This window comes from Anas acuta, chromosome 1 (assembly GCF_963932015.1).
Source record: "Anas acuta chromosome 1, bAnaAcu1.1, whole genome shotgun sequence".
NCBI lineage: Eukaryota > Metazoa > Chordata > Aves > Anseriformes > Anatidae > Anas > Anas acuta.
In genome coordinates, this window is record NC_088979.1 from 143,666,908 (window position 1) to 143,691,585 (window position 24,678).

At 44.9% G+C, this 24,678-nt stretch overlaps 1 protein-coding gene across 1 annotated transcript; it reads left to right on the forward strand.

The window, feature by feature from the left end:
• Nucleotides 1-473: 473 nt before the first annotated feature.
• Nucleotides 474-2,334, forward strand: LOC137850253 (heat shock transcription factor, Y-linked-like). The gene is made up of 2 exons (XM_068670347.1): nt 474-1,138; nt 1,542-2,334. The coding sequence occupies exons 1-2, from the start codon at nt 572-574 to the stop codon at nt 2,205-2,207; spliced, it is 1,233 nt and encodes a 410-aa protein (XP_068526448.1). The 5' UTR covers nt 474-571; the 3' UTR covers nt 2,208-2,334.
• Nucleotides 2,335-24,678: the final 22,344 nt, after the last annotated feature.

The following is a 24,678-nucleotide window of genomic DNA, read 5'->3' on the forward strand; positions in this document are numbered from 1 at the left end:
TAGGAACTGAATCAAGAAAGGAAGGGTTGCACATCTTCCGTTCATGGCATTCTCAAAATGTACGTAGCGTCTTGTTCTAGTTGGACCTACAGAGCAGCCTCTGGCAGACCACTGGCATTGCAGAGCATCACCTTGCTGAAACAGCGCTATTGAAGTCCCTAAGCATTTGCAAGTAACAGTGACAAACTGGTAAGAGATTGCTGTTTGCTTGTGTTAACCTTGCCTGCCTGGGAGCCTGATTTCCCTCCCCAGCTGGAGAAGCCGGAGGGACATCAAGGAGGCTGGAAGGGGGCTATTCAGGGGACCACACAGGGAAGGGGAAGCAACGGCCAGGTGAGGGCTGATGCCTTTTAAATGGCTTGATTTGCTTCTTGGCTCTTGAGTCAAAACACTACGTTGCAGGACCAGCAATATGCCTGCTCCGGCTGCTCCAGACAGAGCCACACTGTGATGTCATCGTGGTGACACTGGGTCGTCACGGTGACGTTTGAGCTTCCCCCACCAGAACCCCCAGACAGTCCGTTGAGCCTCACTGGCTGACTGGCAGCACCAGCAGTAGCCTCTGGCAGAAATGGCTGCAGACGGAAACTCGAGTGACAACGAGATAAATGACATCAAACAGGAGCCACTGCCAGAAGACATGTCGTACGGTTTTGCTCCAGACGAGCTGTTTGAGTCTTCGGACTCCCCTGCTCCTGAGCCTCTGGCACAGGATAAAGGAGCAGCTTGTGATGCTCCTGGAGCATCAACAAGGGGAGAAAAAGATCCCCAAGCTCTCCCTGAGGACCCTGAGACCAAACACCTTCCTCATCATTCTTCTGAGGAGGACGCTGGCCAGGACAACGTCTGCTCATCCCTCAGCTTCCCAAGGAAACTCTGGCAACTGGCTGAAAGTGAGGAATTTAAGGCCATCTGGTGGGGTCCCTCTGGAAACTGTATCGTGATCGACAAGGAAATGTTTGAAGCGGAAGTGCTGGGAAGGACAAGACCTCCGAGAGTTTTTGAGACTGAGAGAATGCAAAGTTTCATCCGTCAGCTTAATCTCTATGGATTCAGAAAACTGCAGCAGGACCCGCAAAGCTCTGCCTCGCTTCCTGATCTTCCTAAAGAAGAGGATGCATTTTCTGCTCCTAGGAAGGTACCTCCATTGCTCCACGCGTGAACCAATTCTCACAGTATTCTGATAACAGCAGATGTTCTGATCTGACTTGCTTGTTCAGGCTACTTCCAGGTGTTTTAGAGCTAGCATTGCTGAGGGGTAGAAATGCAGATAACGTTCATTTGGGTGGTACCCAATGAGTTTGAACCCATGGAACACAAAGATCAATAAATCAGGCTCTGAGGAGTCTCTATTTTCAGCCATTTGCAACGCACCAGGACTGTATCATCAGGACTGGATCATTAAGTTGTAGGCTTAAACCGACCAATAGATCTTGCTAAGCCAGGATTGCCTTTACCAATTAAAATCCTCAGTTCTCGTCTCTTGCTGTTTCTCAGTCCCAAACACGGAGCAACTAATTCTTCTCCTTTGCATTTTTTAGCTACTCTACTACTATAACCCCAACTTCAAGAGAGCTGCTCCCCACCTGCTCAAGAACTGCAAGCGACGAGTTGCCCCCAAGAGGAAGGCCCTGCAGGCGGGGCTGGATGAGAGCTGCCCCAGCAGCAGCCTAAATTCCCAGCCTGGCTGCAGAGACCTTGATATGGAGGAGGACGACCCCATGGCAGCAGCTCCAGCAGAAACACAGCCAGCGGCACGCGCAGGGTCCCCAGTCCCCAGGCACTGGGCAAAAGCCACCCCTGAAGCCAGCGGAGCCCCGACAGCCTCGCAGGGAGCTTCTCCCACCCTGCCAGATCCTGCTGCAGCAGCAGGCAGGGCCAAGCAGCAGCGTCTGGACCCCTCCCTGCTGCTAGCAGGCAGCAGCCACACCTCAGCTGCCGCTCCTGCTCCCTCCCCACACCACGTCCTCCCTTCCCACATCCCCCTGTGCCCAAACGCAAGAGCTCCGCAGGCTCCCCCGGCTGCCCTGCCTCCGTGCCGTCAGCTACCCTTTCCACTGGCCTTGCTGGCAGTCGCCTCGGCTGCAGCCCTTTTGCAGCCATACAGCTGGCAGTGCCTGGCAGCCCCACACTGCCCGACCTGCACCTGCGAACAAGACAGGGCAGCTGCAGGAGACACAATGGCACCCAGGCATGGCACCCGCTAGACAGAGCACGGATAGCAGCACCCCCTCACACGTTCATAGTCTCTTAGTTCATAGGTTGATAGTGCTGGAGTTCATCTGTTAGAATAAGAAAACGTTCCCAGTTCCACTTGGTTAGGTCATAGATTGATTGCTCTGGACTTAGTCTGTTTGCACAATAAAACTTTTGCCGTTCCAGTTGTCTTTTTTGTATTATTCTTAAAAGGGGAAATCTCCGATTGAATTGGTATTTGGTCTCTCAAAAGGAAGTAGAAGCAACTGTTCTAACATCAGTTGGATCGTTTTCCAGAACAGACCAGCTCTCGAGGTTCTTAGCCACAGAGAGTAAAAGACTGGAAAATGTCTGCATGCCACATGCACTGCGGATGCTCTTCCTAACGATGACTTCTAACGGAAAGATAGGAGAGAGGAATTAAATAACAGCATTTGAATTATGGAAGACTCAGACAGGGAATGTCACAGAATCACAGAATTGTAGGGGTTGGAAGGGACCTCAGGAGATCATCGGGTCCAATCCCCCTCCCAAAGCAGGCTCCTGAGAGCAGGCTGCCCAGGTAGGCATCCAGGCGGGCCTTGAATATCTCCAGAGAAGGAGAGCCCACAACCTCCCTGGGCAGCCTGTTCCAGTGCTCTGTCACCCTCACTGTGAAGAAGTTCTTTCGCACGCTGCTGCGGAACTTCCTGTCATCCATGTTGTGGCCATTGCCCCTTGTCCTGTCCCCACAAACCACCCAAAAGAGGTTGGCCAAATCCCTCTGCCTCCCACGCTTAAGATATGTGTAACATTAATACCATCCCCAATTCACCTTCGGGTGAATGCTTGCAAAGTTCACACTTTATTGGCAGGCAGGAACAACCTTTGATTCAATTTCTGAGCTAACTTTTATGAAGGAGCTGAGAAACCAATGGCTTTGGAGAGTCCAAACCTGAAAAAACAGAGAATTCAGAAGCTATGAAAAGAGACATGTTGAGCCTTTACTCTTCTCAGAGTATTATAATGGATACAAATTGGAGAAGTCTTTTAAATTGTAAAACCCCATTCCTTTAACATGCCAAATACCATTGCTTTGGATCTTCTGCTGTGAGACTTGGGGAAAATCAGGTAAAGAGCTGTGCGGGTTTCAGCCAGGATAGGGTTCTTTTTCTTCCTAGGGACTGGTATGCGCATTTTGGAGGAAAGTAACTCCAAATCCCAAATATAAACAAATTCTAGAGATAAAAATGTGAGGAGTCCAAAGTCGTGAAATCTGAAAGACAGCTTACTTTGCTAGGCTTTCTATGAAAGAGGTCATTCTTAATGCAATATTAGAGATCCTTCGATGGAAAGCAAGAACATTATTTAATCCAAAAGCCAGGTGCCACAAAGAGTAAAGAGATTTGGTGTAAGGGTATCTAACAGATTGAAATGTGGGTAAATATTTTGGTACTACCATAACATCCAGTCATAATGAGTTGCATGCAACTTTTTGACCTCCTTTTTTTTTTTTCCCCCAGTCATTTACCCACCCACATACAGTGCAACGAAAACAGATTTAGTAATAAAAGTAAGTATTCAGATAATCTTATAAAAACGTTTTGGTTATTCCAGCTTGTTATAGAAAAGCACCAAAAGTTCAAAACATGCAAAACAGCACAGAGAAGTTGTGCAAATAAGTCTCAAAAGTGCATGACTGCTTCGCATGCAACCAAGAATCGTACAGCAGTGTTCTAGGTGTCTTTGCTGAAGTGCATTGTGTTTCATCATACACAATCAGGCTGCTGGAGGCTTTGCCTTTGGTCATTCCATTTCAGCAAGCATCTCATCACTTGTCTTAATCTTGGCGTTGTCCAGTGCCTGTTGGCTTTCGATTGTGAAAGGGCATGGAAGACAAGCTGTGCTAATGCAGAAATGAATGAGTTCCTCTTGATGTAGCACATTCCTAGGTGTTATTTCACAAAATAAATAAATAAATAAATAATGAAATGAAATGAAATGAAATGAAATGAAATGAAATAAATAAAATAAAATAAAATAAAATAAAATAAAATAAAATAAAATAAAATAAAATAAAATAAAATAAAATAAAATAAAATAAAATAAAATAAAATAAAAAAATAAAACTTGATTATTTAAATTCTAAAGGAGGCTAATGTTTTAATGTGTAAGATAAACAAAAACACTATGGAAACTTGCCTCATGTTTCTTTTCCTCATTTCCTCATTTCTTTTCCCCTTTAGCAATGAACAAAACGGCTACAATCATCTGGCCAAGCTTTTTGTTAGAAATGATGCTGCTACTATCTTGAGAGAGCTGGAAGCGAGTTTTCCTAGAATAAGATAGTTCAGTTGGAAGGGACCTTCAAAGATCGAGTCCAACTGTCTGACCTCTTCAAGGAGAATCAAAAGCTAAAGCCCATTCTTGAGGGCATTGCCCAAATGCCTCTGGAACACTGGGAGTCCTGGGGTGTCAAGCACCTCTCAAGGATGCCTGTTCCAGGGTTTGATCGCCCCACAGTAAAGAATTCTTTCCTAATGTGCAGTCTGAACTTAACCCTTGCAGCTTTTCACCATTTCCGTGCATTCTAGCATTCTTGCTTCAGAAGCCTTCAAGGCTGTAAACTACTGTTTCTCTTAGCATGGGTCCAGACGGTTCTGGATGCTAACTGGAAGTGTGTCACCCTGCCAGAGGACTTGTGTATGCCATTTTGTTACATTCTTCACTGGATTGGAGGAAAGTAAATGAGCTCTAGATTTTCCATCCCATTTTCTTATGTCCTCTCCATGGTCTCGTAAGTAAAACCACAGGGTGGCACAGGGTGAGCACCCACCATATCGTCTTCCTTGTGTAGATGAACGCCTACCCCTGATAGCTGAGACACTGCTCTGTACAGGTACAGAGGAGAATAATCTCTCTTTACGTTGGTGAATCTTTTCAGAAAGTTTCTCCCAGGTGTTCTCTTTCGGTCGTTGGACACTTATTGGTTCAGGTGGGGAGGAAGATAGATTCTTTTCAAGTTGGTGAACCTTTTCAGAAAGTTTCTCCACAGCTGAGACGCAGGCCTGTAAGGAAGAGGAAAGACTTTCTTCGTACTGCTGGAGTTGTTTAGCCACTTCATCCACTGTGGGTTCCTCATCCTCTTTCCAGGCCATTATTGCCAATGAGCTGGCATATGATGATGGTGCACTCCATACAAACTTCCGCCACATGGGTCGTGTACACCTGACTTCATCTGGATCTTTGGATGTTTGTCTGAGGTCTGGATCCTCATAAATCACTTCCCGTACGGCTAATTCCCTCAGGTACTGGATTCCCTTCTCCATAGTGGTCCACTTGCCTGGTAGACATAAAAGTTCTTCCTTGAAGGGATACCTTTCCCTCACAGCTGAGAGGAGACGCCTCCAGAGGCTGGTGGATTGTGCTCCATCTGCAATTGCTTTGTCAATGCCGGCGTCTCGAGCAAGGGATCCCAGCCGCTTGGCTTCCCTGCCATCTAATTCCACACAATTGGCTCCAGAGTCCCAGCACCGGAGCAGCCAGGTGACAAGCTGCTCACCTATACAACGACCAAAATCTTTTCGCACATCTCGTAGCTCGCTCTCGTTTAGACTTCGGGTAGTTACTGTTGATTTTTCGGCATCCTCATCTTCCTCCTCCTGAATCCTTGATGGCCCAGCATCGTTGTCGTCTCCGTCGTCTCTATACCTAGATTTGGCAGAAGACTCTCTGCGTTCTAAACGACCTGAATCTCTATACCATTTTTTCACCTTCTCTACAGGGGCAGCTTGCACTGCTACTGCTTGTTTCTCTGACCTTGTTACAGGGTCTGCCACAGAGGTTGGAATACCCTCTGCAGGGTCAACTTGCACTGCTACTGCTCGTTTCTCTGGCCTTGTTACAGGGTCTGCCACAGGGGTTGTAATACCCTCTGCAGGATCAACTTGCACTGCTACAGCTCGTTTCTCTGACACGGCCACAGGAGCTGGAGCGGCTGCAGGAACTGGAGTTGGAGCAGTTGCAGGAGCTGGGACTGGAGCGGCTGCAGGAGCTGGGACTGGAGCGGCTGCAGGAGCTGGGACTGGAGCAACTGCAGGGGCTGGGACTGGAGCGGCTGCAGGAGCTGGGACTGGAGCGACTGCAGGAGCTGGGACTGGAGCGACTGCAGGAGCTGGGACTGGAGCGGCTGCAGGGGCTGGGACTGGAGCGGCTGCAGAGTCCATCGTAGGGGTCACAGTGGCCGTTGGATCTGTCACAGGGCTTGGAGTGGCCGCAGGGTCTGTCACTAAGTTGATAGCAGTATCAATGGCAGCTCGATAGGCATGAGCTAGGCCCCAGCACGTTACAATGATTTGTGTTACTTTGGAACTGCCAGAATCATGACACCTTTTTTTCAAGCATTCTGCCAGTTTTTGAGGATTTTGCCATTGTTCAGGGGTGAATTTCCAAAACACTGGGGGTGCCAACTGCTCTAGATGCCTGCCCATATCCACCCATACTCCCTGCCACCCACAACTATACTGCCTCCGGGCAGATCTCCGGATGAGCTTCCTAAGTAGTTGTTTAACTTTAAGCAGAATCTGAAGTGCATCCAGGAGGCAGAACAACAAGACTATGGTAGTCTGAGTATCCCAAGAATATTCAATATCTTGGAGAGCTATTGTGACAAGCTCAGGAGATAAGAGGGTGGTGAAGGAGGAAGGCAGAGTGATCCAGGAGGATACAGGGGTGGTGAAGGAGAAAGGGAGAGTAATCAAGTAAGAAAAAATATCTTCCCCTTTCCCCTCCACAGATTGACTCCCTAATGGAGAAAAACAATAGGTATAATTGCTAATAGTTCCCAAGATACTGTTTCCAAAGTACAGAGTCCACGATGTTACTGAGTATAAATACCAAGTTAGAGTCATGACCAGATATCTTATCGTCTCATAAGCCATTGCTGTAACACTCAGTACCATAATGATCTGAAACCAGGATAAACATCACGACAGAGAGCAAATACAGAAAATAATGTACTATAATACTCAATTTGGAAAACAGGTGCAGCAGAGTTGAGATTAAAGCAACCAGCATCATGACAAGTGACTATTAAGCAGGTCTAATCCTTACACTAATTTTAGTTTAACACACTCTGGTCAGATCTGCCGTTGTCTCAACCTTTCGTGCACCACGTTGGGCGCCAAAAAGACTGTCGTGGTTTAACCCGGCCGGCAGCTAAACACCACGCAGCCGTTCGCTCACCCTCCCCCCTCCCTCTCTGGGACGGGGGAGAGAAATGGAAAGTGAAGCCCGTGAGTTGAGATAAAGACAGTTTAATAAGACAGGAAAATAATAATAATAATAATAATAATAATAATAATAATAATAATAATAATAATAATAATAATAATACAATGGTGATAATAGGAAAATAATAATAATATGTACAAACAAGTGATGCACAATGCAATTGCTCACCACCCGCTGACCGATGCCCAGCCTAACCCTGAGCAGTCCGGACCCCTCCCCCCGGCTAGCCACCCCTATATATTGTTTAGCATGACGTCAGATGGTATGGAATACCCCTTTGGCTAGTTTGGGTCACCTGTCCTGGGTCTGTCCCCTCCCAGCTCTTACTGCACCCCCAGCCTGTCCGTTGGCAGGACAGAGCAAAAGGCTGAGATGTCCTTGGCTTAGTATAAGCACTGCTCTGCAACAATTAAAGCATCGGGGTGTTATCAGCACTCTTCTCATCCTAAGCCAAAACACAGCATTCCACCAGCTACTAGGAAGAAAATTAATTCTGTTCTAACTGAAACCAGGACATCTATCCACCCCTTATTCCATACCATTTATGTCATACTCAGGTTACACTTTTTTCCATACATTCTAATTAGTCACCTATAGTAATCATGGTAGTGATAACATACAGTATAATATACTAATTAACATGGTACAATTCAGTTCATGGGTTATTCTCACCCAGTATTAAAGCTCCTTGAGGTACACACCGGACCTCTCCGTTCTTTTGCATCACCCACCAAGTGTATCCAGGTCCCTGAGTGAAAACAATTCCACGAATAGGTTTGCCTTTTCCTGAGGCAGGAGTAGCCCAGACTGTTTTACCCAGCATATTTTTTACATGCACTACAGGAACTTTATCCCCATCTACAGTACGTAACAGGTTTGATTGGGCAGGTCCAGCTCGGCTGGTAGATCCCCTAGTATTAACTAACCAGGTGGCCTTTGCCAAATGCGTATCCCAGTTTTTGAACGTCCCAGAGCCCATTGCTTTCAAGGTAGTCTTTAACAGGCCATTGTATCGTTCAACTTTCCCGGAGGCTGGTGCATGATAGGGGATGTGATACACCCACTCAATACCATGTTCTTTGGCCCAAGTGTCTATAAGGTTGTTTCGGAAGTGAGTCCCATTGTCTGACTCTATTCTTTCTGAGGTGCCATGTCGCCATAGGACTTGCTTTTCAAGGCCCAGGATGGTGTTCCGGGCGGTGGCATGAGGCACAGGATATGTTTCCAGCCATCCGGTGGTTGCTTCCACCATTGTAAGTAGGTGGCGCTTGCCATTGCGAGTTTGAGGGAGTGTGATGTAATCAATCTGCCAGGCCTCTCCATATTTATATTTCAGCCATCGTCCTCCATACCAAAGAGGCTTTGACCATTTGGCTTGCTTGATTGCAGCACATGTTTCACAGTCATGAATAACCTGTGCTATAGCGTCCATGGTCAGGTCCACCCCTCGATCACGAGCCCATCTGTATGTTGCATCTCTACCTTGATGGCCTGAGGTGTCATGGGCCCATCGGGCTATAAATAATTCACCTTTATGCTGCCAATCCAGGTCCACCTGAGCTACTTCAATCTTGGCAGCCTGATCTACCTGCTGGTTGTTTTGATGTTCTTCAGTAGCCCGATTCTTGGGCACATGAGCATCTACGTGGCGTACTTTCACAGCCAGGTTCTCTACCCGAGCAGCAATATCTTGCCACAATGCAGCAGCCCAGATGGGTTTGCCCCTACGCTGCCAATTGTTTTGCTTCCATTGCTGTAACCATCCCCACAGGGCGTTTGCTACCATCCATGAATCGGTGTAGAGATAGAGAACTGGCCATTTTTCTCGTTCAGCAATGTCTAAAGCCAGCTGAATGGCTTTCACTTCTGCAAACTGGCTCGATTTACCTTCTCCCTCAGCAGCTTCTGCAACTCGTCGCGTAGGACTCCATACAGCAGCCTTCCATCTCCGATGCTTCCCCACAATACGACAGGACCCATCAGTGAACAGGGCATATTTCTTTTCATTCTCTGGTAACTGGTTGTACAGTGGGGCTTCTTCAGCACGACCCACCTCCTCCTCTGATGATATCCCAAACTATTTGCCTTCTGGCCAGTCCATGATCACTTCCAATATTCCTGGGCGACTGGGGTTTCCTATTCGAGCCCGCTGAGTAATCAGTGCAACCCACGTGCTCCATGTAGCATCAGTTGCATGATGCGTAGGGGGGACCCTTCCTTTGAACATCCAGCCTAGTACTGGCAATCGGGGTGCTAGGAGGAGCTGTGCTTCAGTACCGACCACCTCCGAAGCAGATCGAACTCCTTCATATGCTGCCAATATCTCCTTTTCAGTTGGAGTATAGCGGGCCTCAGATCCTCTGTATCCCCGACTCCAAAACCCCAGAGGCCGACCTCGAGTTTCCCCAGGTTCTTTCTGCCAGAGGCTCCAGGTGGGGTCATTCTCCCCAGCTGCGTTGTAGAGCACATTCTTTACATCTGGTCCTGTTCGAACTGGCCCAAGGGCTACTGCATGGACTATTTCCTGCTTGATTTGTTCAAAGGCTTGTTGTTGTTCAGGGCCCCATTCAAACTCATTCTTCTTACGGGTTACTTGGTAGAGCGGGTTTACAATCAGACTGTAATTTGGGATGTGCATTCTCCAAAACCCCACAACACCTAGGAAAGTCTGTGTTTCTTTTTTGTTAGTTGGTGGAGACATAGCTGTTATTTTGTTGATCACATCCATTGGGATTTGACGACGTCCATCTTGCCATTTTATTCCTAAAAACTGGATCTCTCATGCAGGTCCTTTGACTTTATTTTGTTTTATGGCAAAACCGGCTTTCAGAAGGATTTGGACTATTTTCTTCCCTTTCTCGAAAACTTCCTCTGCTGTGTCACCCCACACAATAATGTCATTGATGTACTGCAGGTGTTCAGGAGCTTCCCCCTGCTCCAGAGCAGACTGGATCAGCCCATGGCAAATGGTAGGGCTGTGTTTCCACACCTGGGGCAGCCGATTCCAAGTATATTGGACTCCCCTCCAAGTGAAAGCAAACGGTGGCCTGCACTCTGCTGCTAGAGGGTTGGAAACAAATGTATTAGCTATATCAGTTGTGGTGTACCACTTGGCTGCCTTCAATTGCAGTTCCTACTGGAGTTCCAGCATGTCCGGCACTGCAGCACTCAGTGGTGGCATGACTTCGTTCAGGCCACGATAGTCCACTGTTAGTCTCCACTCACCATTAGACTTCCGCACTGGCCATATGGGACTATTGAAAGGTGAATGAGTCTTGCTGATCACTCCTGGGCTCTCCAATTGATGAATTAGCTTATGGATGGGAATCAGGGAGTCTCGGTTAGTGCGATATTGCCACCAGTGCACAGTTGTGGTAGTGATTGGCACTTGCTGTTCTTCGACCCTCAGCAACCCCACAACAGAGGGGTCCTCTGAGAGACAAGACAAGGTAGACAATTGTTTAATGCCCTCTGTCTCTAAGGCAGCTATACCAAAAGCCCACCGGAAACCTTTTGGGTCCTTGAAATATCCTATTCTAATATCTATATCCTATATCTATCCGGATACATGGAGCATCCGGGCCAGTCACAATGCGGTGCTTTTGCCACTCATTCCCAGTCAGGCTCACTTCAGCCTCCAATACAGTTAACTGCTGAGATTCCCCCCATCACTCCATAAATACAGATGGCCTCTGGCCCTTTATAGCTCAACGGCGTTACAGTACATTGTGCACCGGTGTCTACTAAAGCCTTATACTTCTGTGCATCTGACATGCCAGGCCATCAAATCCACACAGTCCAATAAACTCGATTGTCCCTTTCCTCCCCCTGGCTGGAGGCAGGGCCCCCCTAATCCTGGTCAGAATCTTCTTCGTTTCTGTGTTTGAAGGACTGTCTGCTGGAAGTTGGACCAGCAAACTATTTAGAGAATCCCTTTTTTCCGATTGTTTTATTTTGCAACTCATGTACCCGTGCCTCTAGGGTCTCGGTAGATTTTCCATCCCATTTTGTCATGTCCTCTCCATGGTCTCGTAAATAAAACCACAGGGTGGCACAGGGTGAGTACCCACCATATCATCTTCCTTGTGCAGATGAACGCTTACCACTGATAGCTGAGACACTGTTTGTACAGGTGGGGAGGAAAATAATCTCTCTTTGAGATGGTGAAACTTTTCAGAAAGTTTCTCCCAGGTGTTCTCTTTTAGATGGTGGAAACTGGTTTGTTCAGGTTGGGAGGAAGATAAGTTCTCTTTGAGTTGGTGGAACTCTTCAGAAAGTTTCTCCACAGTTAAGACGCAGACCTGTAAGGAAGAAGGGCAGGAAAAAGCAGCCAAAGAGGTTGTGAATCAGAACCTTTATTTGAGCCAGGTTTGAGAGACGTGGGGTGGGGTAGGGTGGCGCGGAGGCGTGCTGAGCTCTCTTCGTCCATAACTGCGGGGCCCGCTGGTGTGCTTGTAGGACCATGGCCGGGTAGGACAGGATCCTTGTGTGCTTCCTGCTCCTTTGGTGGCTGTGCTTGTAGAACGCTGCACCAGCCTTCAGGTCAGCAGCCGCGGAGGGAGAGGACGGTGGCAGACATTGGTGTGCTCGGAGCACTGTGATGGGATGAGAAAGGGAAATGATCCAAAAGAGCAGCCCCAGCCTGTTGCCAGGGTCAGCCCCTGTATCCCCAGGAGAGGCTCTGTGAGCCTGACAGCAAGGCTGTCCATCCCGCGTCTCCCTCATGGGCAAGAGTCAGCCGTGTTGGGCCAGGCCCATCACCTTCCCGCAGGCATTGAGTCCGTGGTGGGGAAAGGGTTGGGGCGATCTTATCTGTCCTGGAGAGCGGGGCGAGTTCTCCGTCGGAGGGCTGGAAGAGAGAGGCCAGGAGTGTGCCATGGCTTCATTCCCTCACTGCCAGTGTGTGTCCAGCTGTAATAGAGCAGGTGACAAACAGAGCAGCCACCCCTTCCAACACGGGAAGCCACCCCTTCCTCCCTGTGCGAGGCTCTCCCAGCCTCACAACAGTGCCGTCCATCTCACGTCTCAGTGACAGTCCGGAGATGCCGATCATAGCCCAACCATTTCATCTTCTGGCGTGCTGTGAGACTGTGGTGGGTGTGGGTTGGGGGCGGCTTATCTGTCCTGTAGAGTGTTGTCAGCTCTCCCTTCCAGCTGAGTTCTCGAGCTGTGTTTCTGGCTGAAAGAGAGGAAGCACCAAAGGGAGCAGCATCCCCTGTGACCACGGGCAGCCCCTGCCCCTGTGCCCAAGAGTCTCTAGCATCTCACCGAGGCTGGCCGTGTCCCGTCGTCCTGATGGAGCGGTCACTGACATCCTGGCCTGATTGCGTCACCGTCCTGCTTGCTGTTAGAGCCTGGTGGATGTGGGCTGGGGCGACCTTACCTGTCCTGTAGAGCGCTGGCAGCTCTTCCTTCCAGCTGAGTGGTCGAGGGCAGTGAGGCCAGGTTGTGCCGTAGTCTGGTCCCATCGCTGTGTGTGTTTCCAGCTGTAAGAGAGAAAGACAAAGGGGAGCAGCCTTCCCCTGTGGCCAGGAGCAGCCCCTGCCTCCCAGCCTAAGGCTCTCCCAGCCTCACAACAGTGCCGTCCATCCGGTTTCTCCCCGTGGGCCTAGAATTATCCATGTTTTACCAACTCCACCGGCCTTGAGACCATGGTGGGGAATAGGTTGGGGGTAGCTTATCTGTCCTGTAGAGCGTTGACTCATTTTCCAGCTTAGTTCTCAAGGGGAGAGAGGCCAGGATTGTGTCGCGGTCTGGTCCCATCGCTGTGTGTTTCTGGCTGAAAGAGGAGAAGCACCAAAGGAAGCAGCATCCCCTGTGACCACGGGCAGCCCCTGCCTCTGTGCCCGAGGGTCTCCAGTGACTCACCAAGGCTGTCCGTGCCCCATCATCCTGATGCAACGGTTGACTCCCGTCCTGGCCCGATTCTGTCACCAACCTGCTTGCTGTTGGAGCCTGGTGGATGTGGGTTGGGGCGATCTTACCTGTCCTGTAGGGCGTGGAGAATTGTCTGGCCCAGTGCTGGCAAGGAGCGGCCAGGAGCGTGCCATGGTTTAGTTGGGTCCATGTGCTGTAGGGTGCTGAGAGCCATTTGAGGTGAGGGCCTGAAGAGAGAGGAGAGAGGAGCTGAGTTCCTCTGGTGGACTTTGTGTCCAGAGCTGAGGCTGAAGCAGGAGCAGGCAGCTGAGCAGCCTCCCCGTCAGCACAGGCAGCCATGGCAGGGCTGCGTGGCCGTTGGGGCCAGTTTCTGGGGCCAGCGTTCTGTCCCCGCCCCTTTGTGACATGGGGCACGCCCTGCCTGCTGTGCCATGGGCGCTGCATCCCCATCCGCGGGGGGTGGCAGCAGGTGATGCGGAGCCCAGGCCCAGGCCGGGCGGTGGAAAAGGTGCCCAGGTGTTTGGGCAGGGCTGCGGGGCAGTGCCAGGAAGCTGTGCAAGCGTGCTGGGGTCTGGCTGGGGCTGTGCTGCCTGCCCTCTGAGGAACCTGCTTTGGCAGGGGGGTTGGACCCGATGATCTTTCGAGGTCCCTTCCCACCCCTACAGTTCTGGGATTGATTCTGTGATCCCCACAAGCAGGGCAGGGAGGCACTTTGCACCTACAAAGAAAATGTGTGCAGCCCTTTAGGAGAGCTGGGAGCAATTTGTAAAGAGGGCAAATGTTCATCTTACTCTTTTGTATTGGAAAAGTTGTGCGCTCAAGAGCTGCTTTCATTCTGCATCTGTACAGAAAGAACCCAAGAGGTTGGGGCCCCAGCCTGGGCCAGGTTGCCTCAGTATCCCTGGTGAAGAACAATCAGAAGATCATCTCTCTTTAAAGTGAAAGGGCCATAACATGTTCTTGCTGAGCAGTTCTTACTGTCACCAATAATAACAACAATAATAATAACAACAATGACGATAATAGTACTACTACTACTATTACTACTGTGTACAATCAAGTGATGCACAATGCAATTGCTCACCACCCGCTGACCGATGCCCAGCCTAACCCCAAGCAGTCCTGGCCCCCCTCCCCTGGCTAGCCACCCCTAGGTATTGTTTAGCCTGATGTCAGATGCTATGGAATACTCCTTTGGCCAGTTTGGGTCACCTGTCCTGGGTCTGTCCCCTCCCAGCTCTTGCTGCACCCCCAGCCTGCCCGTTGGCAGGACAGAGCAAGAAGCTGAGACGTCCTTGGCTTGGTGGAAGCACTGCTCTGCAATAGTTAAACCATCACTCTTCTCATCCTAAGCCAAAACATAACATTCTACCAACTACTAGGAAGAAAATTAACTCTGTTCTTACTGAAAGCAGGACACTGTTCCATGTCAAGGATGGCTGTCTTTCACTGATAGAAATAAATTTTGAAGAAGGGGGGCTGGAGGGTTAAGAATATTTTCAGAAGTCCTAGACTTTAATAGGAGTAGAATATAGCAAAGCAATAAATATGTACCATCTTAAGGAGTGTCTCTTGATACAACAGATCTGGACAGGTATTGGGGATGTTAAGATCTTGTGTGTCGTCTTTTTATTCCCCATAGTCCTTTCGTATTCCAAGCATATTTTTGTTGTCTGCCACTGTTGTGTTGGTAGCCTAATATTTCAATTACAGTGATGTAAAAACAACACCATAAATGCAGAAACAAAAATAAAACCTTCCTATCACTACCACAGCTCATAGCCTGGGATTAAATTCTTTTATTTATTTCTAAATAAGAGTGTTTTTTTATTTTGCACCTAAATCACAAAAATGTTGAGTATTTCCTACATCATAACTGATGTTAAGTTAGACAGTATGAATAACTGTTAATCCAGCAGCTCACTCCAGACTGAAATGAGGGGAGGACTGTCTCTCTCTCCTGTGATAACTGCTTCTAACTGAATGACCTTGTCCTTTCTTCTGCCACTTCTGGTGCCTATTTCACCCTTTGCTTAGCCAAATGAGACCTCTGGTAACTTGAGTCACCAACAGGCATGCCAAACTCCCTGGTGCAACACTGGGAGTGTGCAGCTAGCTCAAAGGCTGCAGCTTAAGAGGCTGGGAGGACAGACATTTCCCTTTCAGTGGTAGGAAATCATTAGACCAACTTAAGCCTTATGTATAATTTTATTCTCAAAGCTGCTGTTGTTTTAGCCTGTAAGCCATTTGTTGAAAACCATTTTATTGCTTTTTCAAGTGATTCAAGCCCCTAGACAATGTTGTCTTAAAGAAGCATCTTATTGGGAAACCTTCTCTGACACAAACTCCACAACAAGTTTAGAACGAAACACAGATGCAGTATGGAAAACAAACCCAAAATTTGACAGGGAAATGGCTATTTGTCTTACACTGGTGTGGTGTCATCTTCAGCTCTTCCTCTGGTCTGTCATCTAATAGAAAACAGCTACCCCTGTCCTAGGCCTATTTTTTTTTTCCTGTCTGATTTAGTAGAACGAAAATCTGTGATTCAAAACAAAATACCTGATCATTTGTTTCTGTTTTCTCTTGGTATGTTTTCTTTCATTTTATTTTCAGGGGTGGGGATTTTGGGTTGTAAAATATTTCTCCTTTTTTTTCTCTTTTAAAAATCTGCATTCCAGGACTGTTTCTGCTCCCTGGTGATATAGTTCACATGCTTTGTTTACTGATCATTTTAAAGTGTCTCTTCTGAAGTCAAAAAATAACAAGAAAAAAAAATCAGTATATAAAGAGCTTAAGTAAAAGACTTATATTTCCTTATACATATGTGCCTTATACATATATGAAAGGAATAATGATGGTGGATGCTGTAGAAAATGTTTTCAGGATAAACGGCCAATGACAAGAGTATCAAATTCTCATTAAAATCGTGTTTTGATAAGTGAAACAATGAAAAGAGAGAAAACATCTGTCATGTGGCTTTATACATCTGTAAGCTATGTTGCAATAATAACATAGGACTCCCTTTCTTTTCCTGAAGTGACTATCAAAATGTTTACATGTTGCTTCTCTAAAACAGCGCTGAAAAATAAGGAAGCACAAGGCTTCAGATAGGGCCTTGGTTTTAATAATCATACACACATACACACATTCCTATTCTGCAATAACTTTTTGACTTTTACACTGGGAATTTAAACATGAGGTTTTTACAAGAAACTAGATTTAGTACCTTCATTCTGTGTATGCAAGAATGGAAGCCTGATCTCTGTTGTTACCCTGTTGTACTTAGTGATTTATTTTATACATATAGAAATAATTCACTATAGTAATAGTTCTGTAGATTATTATATTGGTATATGTGCATATATTGCTATATATGAAATTGTTTAGTCATTTAGTATTTATTTATTAGTCTATAATCAGTGCCTTGTTGCCTGACAGACAAATGCACTGAAATTAATGGGCTGGACAAGCTTCATTGCATTGGTGTCTTATGGAGAGCTTGGAGAGCTTGTCTTTGTTGTAATATTAATTTGCACTGAGCCTCAGGTGAAGACCTGGGCTCAGAGAGGCTTTTTCCCAGGTCTTTCTCACCTGCCTGAGGATGTAGGCTGACATTCAAGTTATGCTGAAACACATGCTGGTAATTAAGCTGAAATTACAAATGTTCATAAAGTAGTGAAGCCAGTCACTCTTCTAATCAAAGTACAGTTAATAAAAATTGCTATATTTTGCTGAGAGGTCACTAACTCAAACTAACTGAATTAATGGGAACAAACTACAGAACACTGATTCTACCTGCTACAGATCAAATGGACTCTGAAAGCCCAGTATCTGGAAAACAAAATACTAGAATGACATTTGAACAAGAATATAATAAAATCATTTATTTTGGCTAAACTAATAAATCCAGAAATCTTACCCCATAGATGTTTCATATAAAAAGATACAAACGAATAATGTGTACATGTATTTTGAAGGGACAGATGGAGAACAGAGAGACTCCTGTGAGATTAGATTATTTTTTTTTCATAGAATTGTAAATGAAACTGAACACATATTTTCACATCCAGAAAGGAGTACTTCTATACTTCACACACAAAAGTTTCTTGATGCTTCAAATAAGAATAGCTTCTTGAATAGTATGAGTGACAGAAGTTCTTACCTAAGCAGAGCCACCTACTAGACAGGACAATACTTCAAGTCAAAGGACTGATGTGATCTATTTAGAAAAGCAAATATATCCGTTTTTACCATAATAGACATGATGTCATTATGGAATAGCCTGAGTGACAATTAATAATACTGTGCAACAGCTTTGGTCAATAAAGTCATAAAGGATTATTAAACCAATGCGTGAACATGCTGTTCTGTCTTAATGGAGCATTAGAAAGACATAAACTGGAAAAATTGAATGCTATAGAAAAGTTCTCTGTCAGCAACTTGGGGAAAAGGTGGGACTGGGAATAGTTTCAGGATAATACCCTGTTTTCAGGTACCACACAATCTGCTCTGCTAGTACCGAAGTCAGCCATCAAAAAGGTCATGCAGCTGAGAGGTTTTGTTGAAAGTGGGTGAGGAGGATTCAAGATTTGCAGTGGTCTGCTTTGAGTCAGAATTAGCCTGAAGGGCCTGAGTTCTCCAAAAAGAAGGAAACAGTAAGTCATTGAGTATCAACTAAGCCTATAGACCAACTAGTTTTAAGGGATTCATTAAAAAAAATGGTTTGGGGAAGACATTTGTCTATAGAAAATTTCTCAGTGCTCTTGGATGGAAGAGAAATGAATTACCTCAGCCTTAGTTGGACCTGGTGAGATAACTGCAGCTGATAGAGAAAATTATGATGCCTCCCCCCCTCTCACATGGTCATTTAAGTGAAGGGAAGGTTAAGAAGGGTGAGCTAGGAAGGCCAGTTAGCCAGCCCAGTGACCACATTATATTGCATTAACCTATTTAAATCCTGAAACAACGTGATTGTATTTAATCTGCTGTTCTTTTCACATGATTGCAAAATTATCCCTCCCATCTGCGGCTCATGAATATTGGTCAAAACTGCAGAAGGACAGGAGAACTCAGGTCACCCTTCTCCTCAAGCAGTAGTGTTACTTACCAGTTACTTACTAGTTACTCCTGCTATATGCCCTGTCCCGCCTAGCTATGTCCCACACAGCTCTCCCTGCTTCTCTCAGGAAAAGGAGCAAGAGTAAGGTTTCAACGAGCAGAGCAATAAAGTAGGCCAGCAGCCTGCTATCTCACTTCCAGGCACAGATTATACTGGAAATTAACATTTGAACTTTACATCTGCTTCCTCTTAAAAACAATCAAAGAAAAAGCACACGCATTTCTCAGCAACCTACCTCGTGGATTTTCACTGATAACAGGCCCTTGCTCCTTCCTTCATAGCACCTCACCAACAATTAAACAAATTAACAAATTAAACAAACACAAATTAAACAAACAAAAAACAACAACTGAAACAAACAACTTCCCCTCCCTGTTGCATCTGGTCTTTACCAACTTCATGTAAGTCTGTGAATAATGCAAAGGACCTGAGATCTCTGTGGCAAGGGCTTCTCATTTTCTGTGGTAACTGAGATCAGGATAATAGGCACTGGATGTTAAAGGTGGATTGCTAACCTGGTAGCAGCTTAAAAAGGAGCAATAAAAAAGAGCCCCTAACATTAAGAAAACATGTTTATTAACTGGTACAGTAAATATTGATATAAAGAGAAACAGAAAGATATGAAAAAAAATTAATAAGTATTTCAACAATGGTGTTTTTCTCAGTGCCACTAAGCTGTGAGAAAATAAACTTCATCCCCTCAGGATCTAAATATAATACCAATAAATAACTAAATATAAAACCAGTAAAAATGCTCTTGGTAACATTTTCATAAACAAATCCCCAAAGGGAGGACTTCTGATTTATTGCAGTCATGTCAAAGAGCAACGCTTCTGGGAAGAGTCAGGCTTACTGCCTATGCTATGGGTAGTTATTCAGAGCCTGGGTGCAAAGCTCCATCATGCCTGAGGCACAACAGCTGACCAGTGACACAAGAGGCTGAACAGCGGGTGACCTCCCCCTCTCACAGGCAGACAAGGCTTGCCTTGGATAGCCCAGCTAAAACTCAAGAGGTAGGCAGCATTATTTTAACCTTTTAATGGGAGCGGAAGTAATCCTGAGGTTAGGAACTAGAGCCTTGACCCTTCTAGCTGACTGCTTATACTTTCACACTAGTCCTAAGGCACATTTGACGAAGTGGTTGTTCCTTTGTAAAATAATCAAAAGGACTCAGCACTCACACTTTCAGGAAATAAATTCATTTTTTTTCCTCAGTGTATTTATTTGTCTTATCTTTCACTCAATGGGGGAATCAAGTTTGCTATCTTTCTCTAGGCCTGGAGTAGTTCCGTTTTTCCAAACAAAATCACCCCTTCAACAGAAAGAACATACAAAACCTATTCCTTAGTATGTACCTTAACACCTACTTGTCAGGACACTATATACTTGTTCTTCAAACAAGTAGCAGATGATCAGGACATAAATTTTGGAATAAGGCACCTAAATTTCACTTTAGATATGAACATCCTCTCACAGGTTTGAACCTTTAAAAATGTGGATGCTTGTTCCCAGTCAGAAGAGGGGCTCTCAAAAATTCCCTTTGGTCTTCCTCTCCATGTTTAGATGTCTAAATAACTTAGCGAGTTCAGCCTGAAGTCACATAAACAGTTTTGACACTCTCATTAGTCACAGAACTCACAACTGCCCCAAGTCTTTAATCCTGTAGACTGAGCATTCAGTATATTGACATTGCAATGGAAAATGGAGAACTACACATGCATAAACATTAATAAACACTTATAAGATCAGGACGCTTAGGGCTGTCTTAGGGTAAGAAGACATAATATCATCTCTGTATGAACAAAATCATTTTTATCTTAGCTTGTCTCATTGTTGGTGAAAGGGATATTGTGTCAAGACACTAAACAGTCCCTTAGCTTGCCTCATCTGCTTGTCACAACTAATGTGTATACAGAACAGCTGAAGCCAGGCAAGCATCAGAAAGGCTTTAAATGTAACCATATTCTTTAAACCATGTGCCCATGTTAGTTAAATTCCAAACTGTTTATGTGAAACAGGTATTTACTATCATATGCACTTGGTCTATTCTTTCATCTTAGTGAAGTCTGAGCAGGAGTATCATGTACTCTTTACTGTCTCACTCATTTAGTGATTCTCCAGAAACCAATGAAGTCATACAAGTACTGAAACCTGGAATGGGAGCTGAGGTGATGTAATCATCATTTAAAATTCATGAATAAAGAATGCCTAATAGTGTACTAGAGTCTTCTTGTAACACTAGATTCATAGAACTGAAAATAAAATGAAGTTTGGAAGGGACCTTTAGAGATCACTTAGTTCACCCCCCTGCTCAAAACACGGCCAGCTGCAAGAGAAGGTGGCTCAAAGTCTTGTCTAAACAAGGTTATCCAAGAATAGACATTTCTTTGAGTGTCTGTTAGAGGTCTTTTTAATCAGTATCACAATCATGGATCATTCTGACTACAGAACATCCCCCAAATGCTTTTTCACAGTCCTATTGCACAATATCAGGCTTCTCAGTAAAGAGAAAGAGGCTTTTTTGATGAAATTGAGTTAAATCTAAAGGGATGGTCTAGATGAAAATTAAGAAACTGACCAAGTTGTCTCACATTATTTAAATTGCTCAGGCCAAATCCAGCAGCTCTTCCTTGGATCAGATTTCCACTGAAGTCAGTTGCAGTTAAATATGTAGCTTATTTGCAGATTTCATCAGATTCATCCCTTACCCTGGCTCCTAATCTGGACTGGCTGTTAGGGTTCAGACATCCTGACTCTTGTCATTAGTCAGAAAGGGAATTTTTATAACACTTCTTCTCTCCTTGCTGAATATGTGAGAGTAGAGGCACAGTTGAAAACATGTACTCTTATAAGTGAGACTGACCTGAACTCTTGGGAAGCATAGGAAGAATAACAAATGAGGAGCTATAGTGGAATTGGCCTGGTTTTAAAAGACAGCTGTCCATCAGTGACCATGCTAAATGCCCGGTCACTGGGTTTCCCTGTTTGCATCCCTACTTCTTAGAGTTTTGCAGCATGTGCTCCAAAATAATGCCTCTAGTAGTTTCTTCTCAGTTGGTTACACAGAATCTTTATTTGCTGTCTCCCTCAAAGAGGTTCACAGCTCAACCATACCTGAGTCATCAGCCATGATGCCAAATCTTGATAAAACCTCAGAATCTAACTAAGGCTCTGGAAATTGAAAGGGTTACTGAGAGTTACTGCAGTCCCTGGGGTGATGAGATGAAGGGGAAGAGTGATCTTCCATTAGCTTTACTCTCTTAGGGCTTTTTATGGCAACAGTGACAGAACTGCTGTGCAGCCTGTACTTTCCTGCACTCTCCTACAGATGGATAGGGCTTACTTTCCTCACAGAGGGAATAAATGTATTGAAAAATTTTACTTATTGTGATTACAAAATTTGGCAAAATTGAAATCTCGAGACAGTCTGGAAAAAACTGCCAAAAAAAATACTGTGGATTACTTCTTAAAAATGATGTGGTTTAAAGGACAGAGACAGAAACTGCCTGTGCAATTCATCCATAGCACTGCCTAGAACAAACAAGACCCAGGTTCAGAAAACAGATGCTGTCATCAGACAGAGTAGGGAAAAGCTTTCTTACACAATTTTCTGTGGCTTACAAAAACTTTTAGGAACTGAAATAAGGTCACCTAGTTTTTCTTTCTGGAACAGAATAAAAAGGAAAAAATATTGCCAGCCAGGGTTTTGAAGTTCTGATCTAAAATCTCCAGGAACTTGTTTTAAACCATTCAATAACTTCTTTCCTTCATTGGCTGGTGGTTGCCTTAGGCTCTTACTGGCCCAAGTAGGTTGATAACACACTTTTAGTGATTCTCTGGGTTCCTAATTAGTTTTCCTGTAATGTATGTGTGGGTTAGGAAGAGACGAACATACTCCTCCACCTCATTCTGTGTGTGTGCAAGGAGGAAAATATGGTATATCTCATGTAAAAGGGCTGAAGGATTTTATGGTTTGTTTGTTTGTTTTTAAGAAATCAGTTATTCAAGCAGAGCTCAACACTAGAAAGTGCAGGTGGGAGATTTCCTAAAGAGATGGGGAAGGAAAGAAAGGCAATCTGCCTTAGGCATGAGCCTTTTAAAAATCATATGACTGTAAGTTTCTAAGGCTGCTGAGAAAATTTAATACAAAACCCAATTGAAAGTCCAAGGAAGCAGGTATTAGTGCAGCTATGTCAGCTCTTCTTGGGAGCCTGGACAAGACTGAAAATAAATAAATAGATAAATAAATAGATACATAAATCACTGAAATTATGTCATATGTGGACATGTCATCAAAGTAAGATACGTTTTTGAAAGAAATTATTTTGTTATGAGAAGTAGCATTCTAACTAGATGTGGGACTAAAACCCTGTCCTGGGCTTTGGGAAATTAAAATTAGATCCAATTTTGTGGTTTGTAACTGTCTCAAGTTGAATAGCTTGGTCCGGGAAAGGGGCCAGCATAGTGTCAATTGCCAGGAGAAACAAAGAACTAGAGGTATATCGTACAGCCAGTGCACATCACCTAATGGCCCATGGTAGGCTATGTTAATTCAAGGAAAGATAAGTTCACATCTTTTAATATTCTTCTTCTAAAGAGATTTCTGTCTCTTCCCCAGCATTGCCAGAACTTGCCATGGGCTCCCTAGTGTCAGTGAATGATTACAGTGTCCTGTTCTAGTCACAGACTACAGGCAGAAAAAGTAATCTTTAGTCAAAACTCAATGTAAGCTACATTTTTAGAAAGGTTAAAACCAACTGACAGAAATTTAGAGTAAATATGCAACAATGTTTTTGCACTTTTTTTCCTTTGTTTTGTTTTGTTAAGAACCAATGAGGCTGTGCATAAAAAAAAAAGAAATCAGGATACAATCAAACATCTGTGCTGAACTGACAAAGAGGCCATTCAGCAGTGGGAATATGAAGTTGCTACTAGCCTAATTAGGCCTTTACTCAAATACAGTCCCTCTCTCTTCGTTGGAATTGATTCTGTCATCAAAGGAAGACCCAATTAATATAACTAAGAGACTGAGCCTTCCTAAGTGAAGCTCACTGGCATGACGTGATCAGCCTATGCCTACATAATCCACTGTTACATGTAAAAAAACTCCTCCAGCATGGAGCTGACATTGATTCATTGCTAATTCTGTCTTTCTTCTCAATAGAGAAGAAAAAAACTCAATGGATGTTAAGTCTTGACACTAGAAAAATGTTATTGACCGAGGGTGGTCAAACACTGGAGCAGACTTTCTAACAAGGTGGTTGATGTCCCATGCCTGTCAGTGTTCCAGAGACATTTGGACAATGCTCTCATTAATACATTTTGACTTTTTATTAACCCTGAAATGATCAGACAGTTGGACTACATGATCTTTGAAGGTTCCTTCTAACTGAAAAATCCTGTTCTGTTCTATTCTATTTTGTTCTAAACACCAAGGCCAGACACCATCTTCATGGCTCATTTTCTCTTCTGTTTGCTTTACCAAAGCTCACCTGTACTTTGATGCAAACAACTGTGTTGCTGCTAGAGACTAACATTCTTCTGTACCAGCAAAAGCAACATTCTTCACAGGTGCCTTAAGTAAAAAGTTTACATCTGTGGATAGCTTTATTGTCAGTGCTGGTCCAGCTTTTCCTGCATGTCAGCCAGTGGGTAAGCCCACATGACACACAGCAAAGTGTTAGACAGATATTTTAGTTAAGCTGAGGGGACAGTGTGATGTTTGACACTCGATGCTCTTCTTAGCAATCCCAGGCACAAAAGATGCTGTTCTTTACAAAAAATATTTTCAGAACTTTCTCTGCATGATTCAGCCTGGGGACGGTATAACTGTGCCTACTCGGCTTTTGGTCCAGGCTGACTTTCTCTGTTGAGTGGCTGTATCAGCAAACACATGCTAACATCTACATGGATGATAACTGTTCATAATCAGGGCAGATCAATAGGTTAAAGACTATGTTGCTGGATGCCCTCTAACAGTGCTACACATTTTTACTTTGGTCTAGATATAGTCTTGTTACCTGAACAAAACATCCCTACTATGAACATGGACACAGGGAAGTCCTGATTCAATCTGCTTAACTTCAGGCATGTAAATGAAATGCCTAATTTACATCTGTAATTTGTCAGGAGAGTTAGGCTCCTTTAAGAGCAATTCAGACTAACTAAAATTCTTTGGAGGGCTCTGGAGCCCATCTCTATTGACTTCCAGG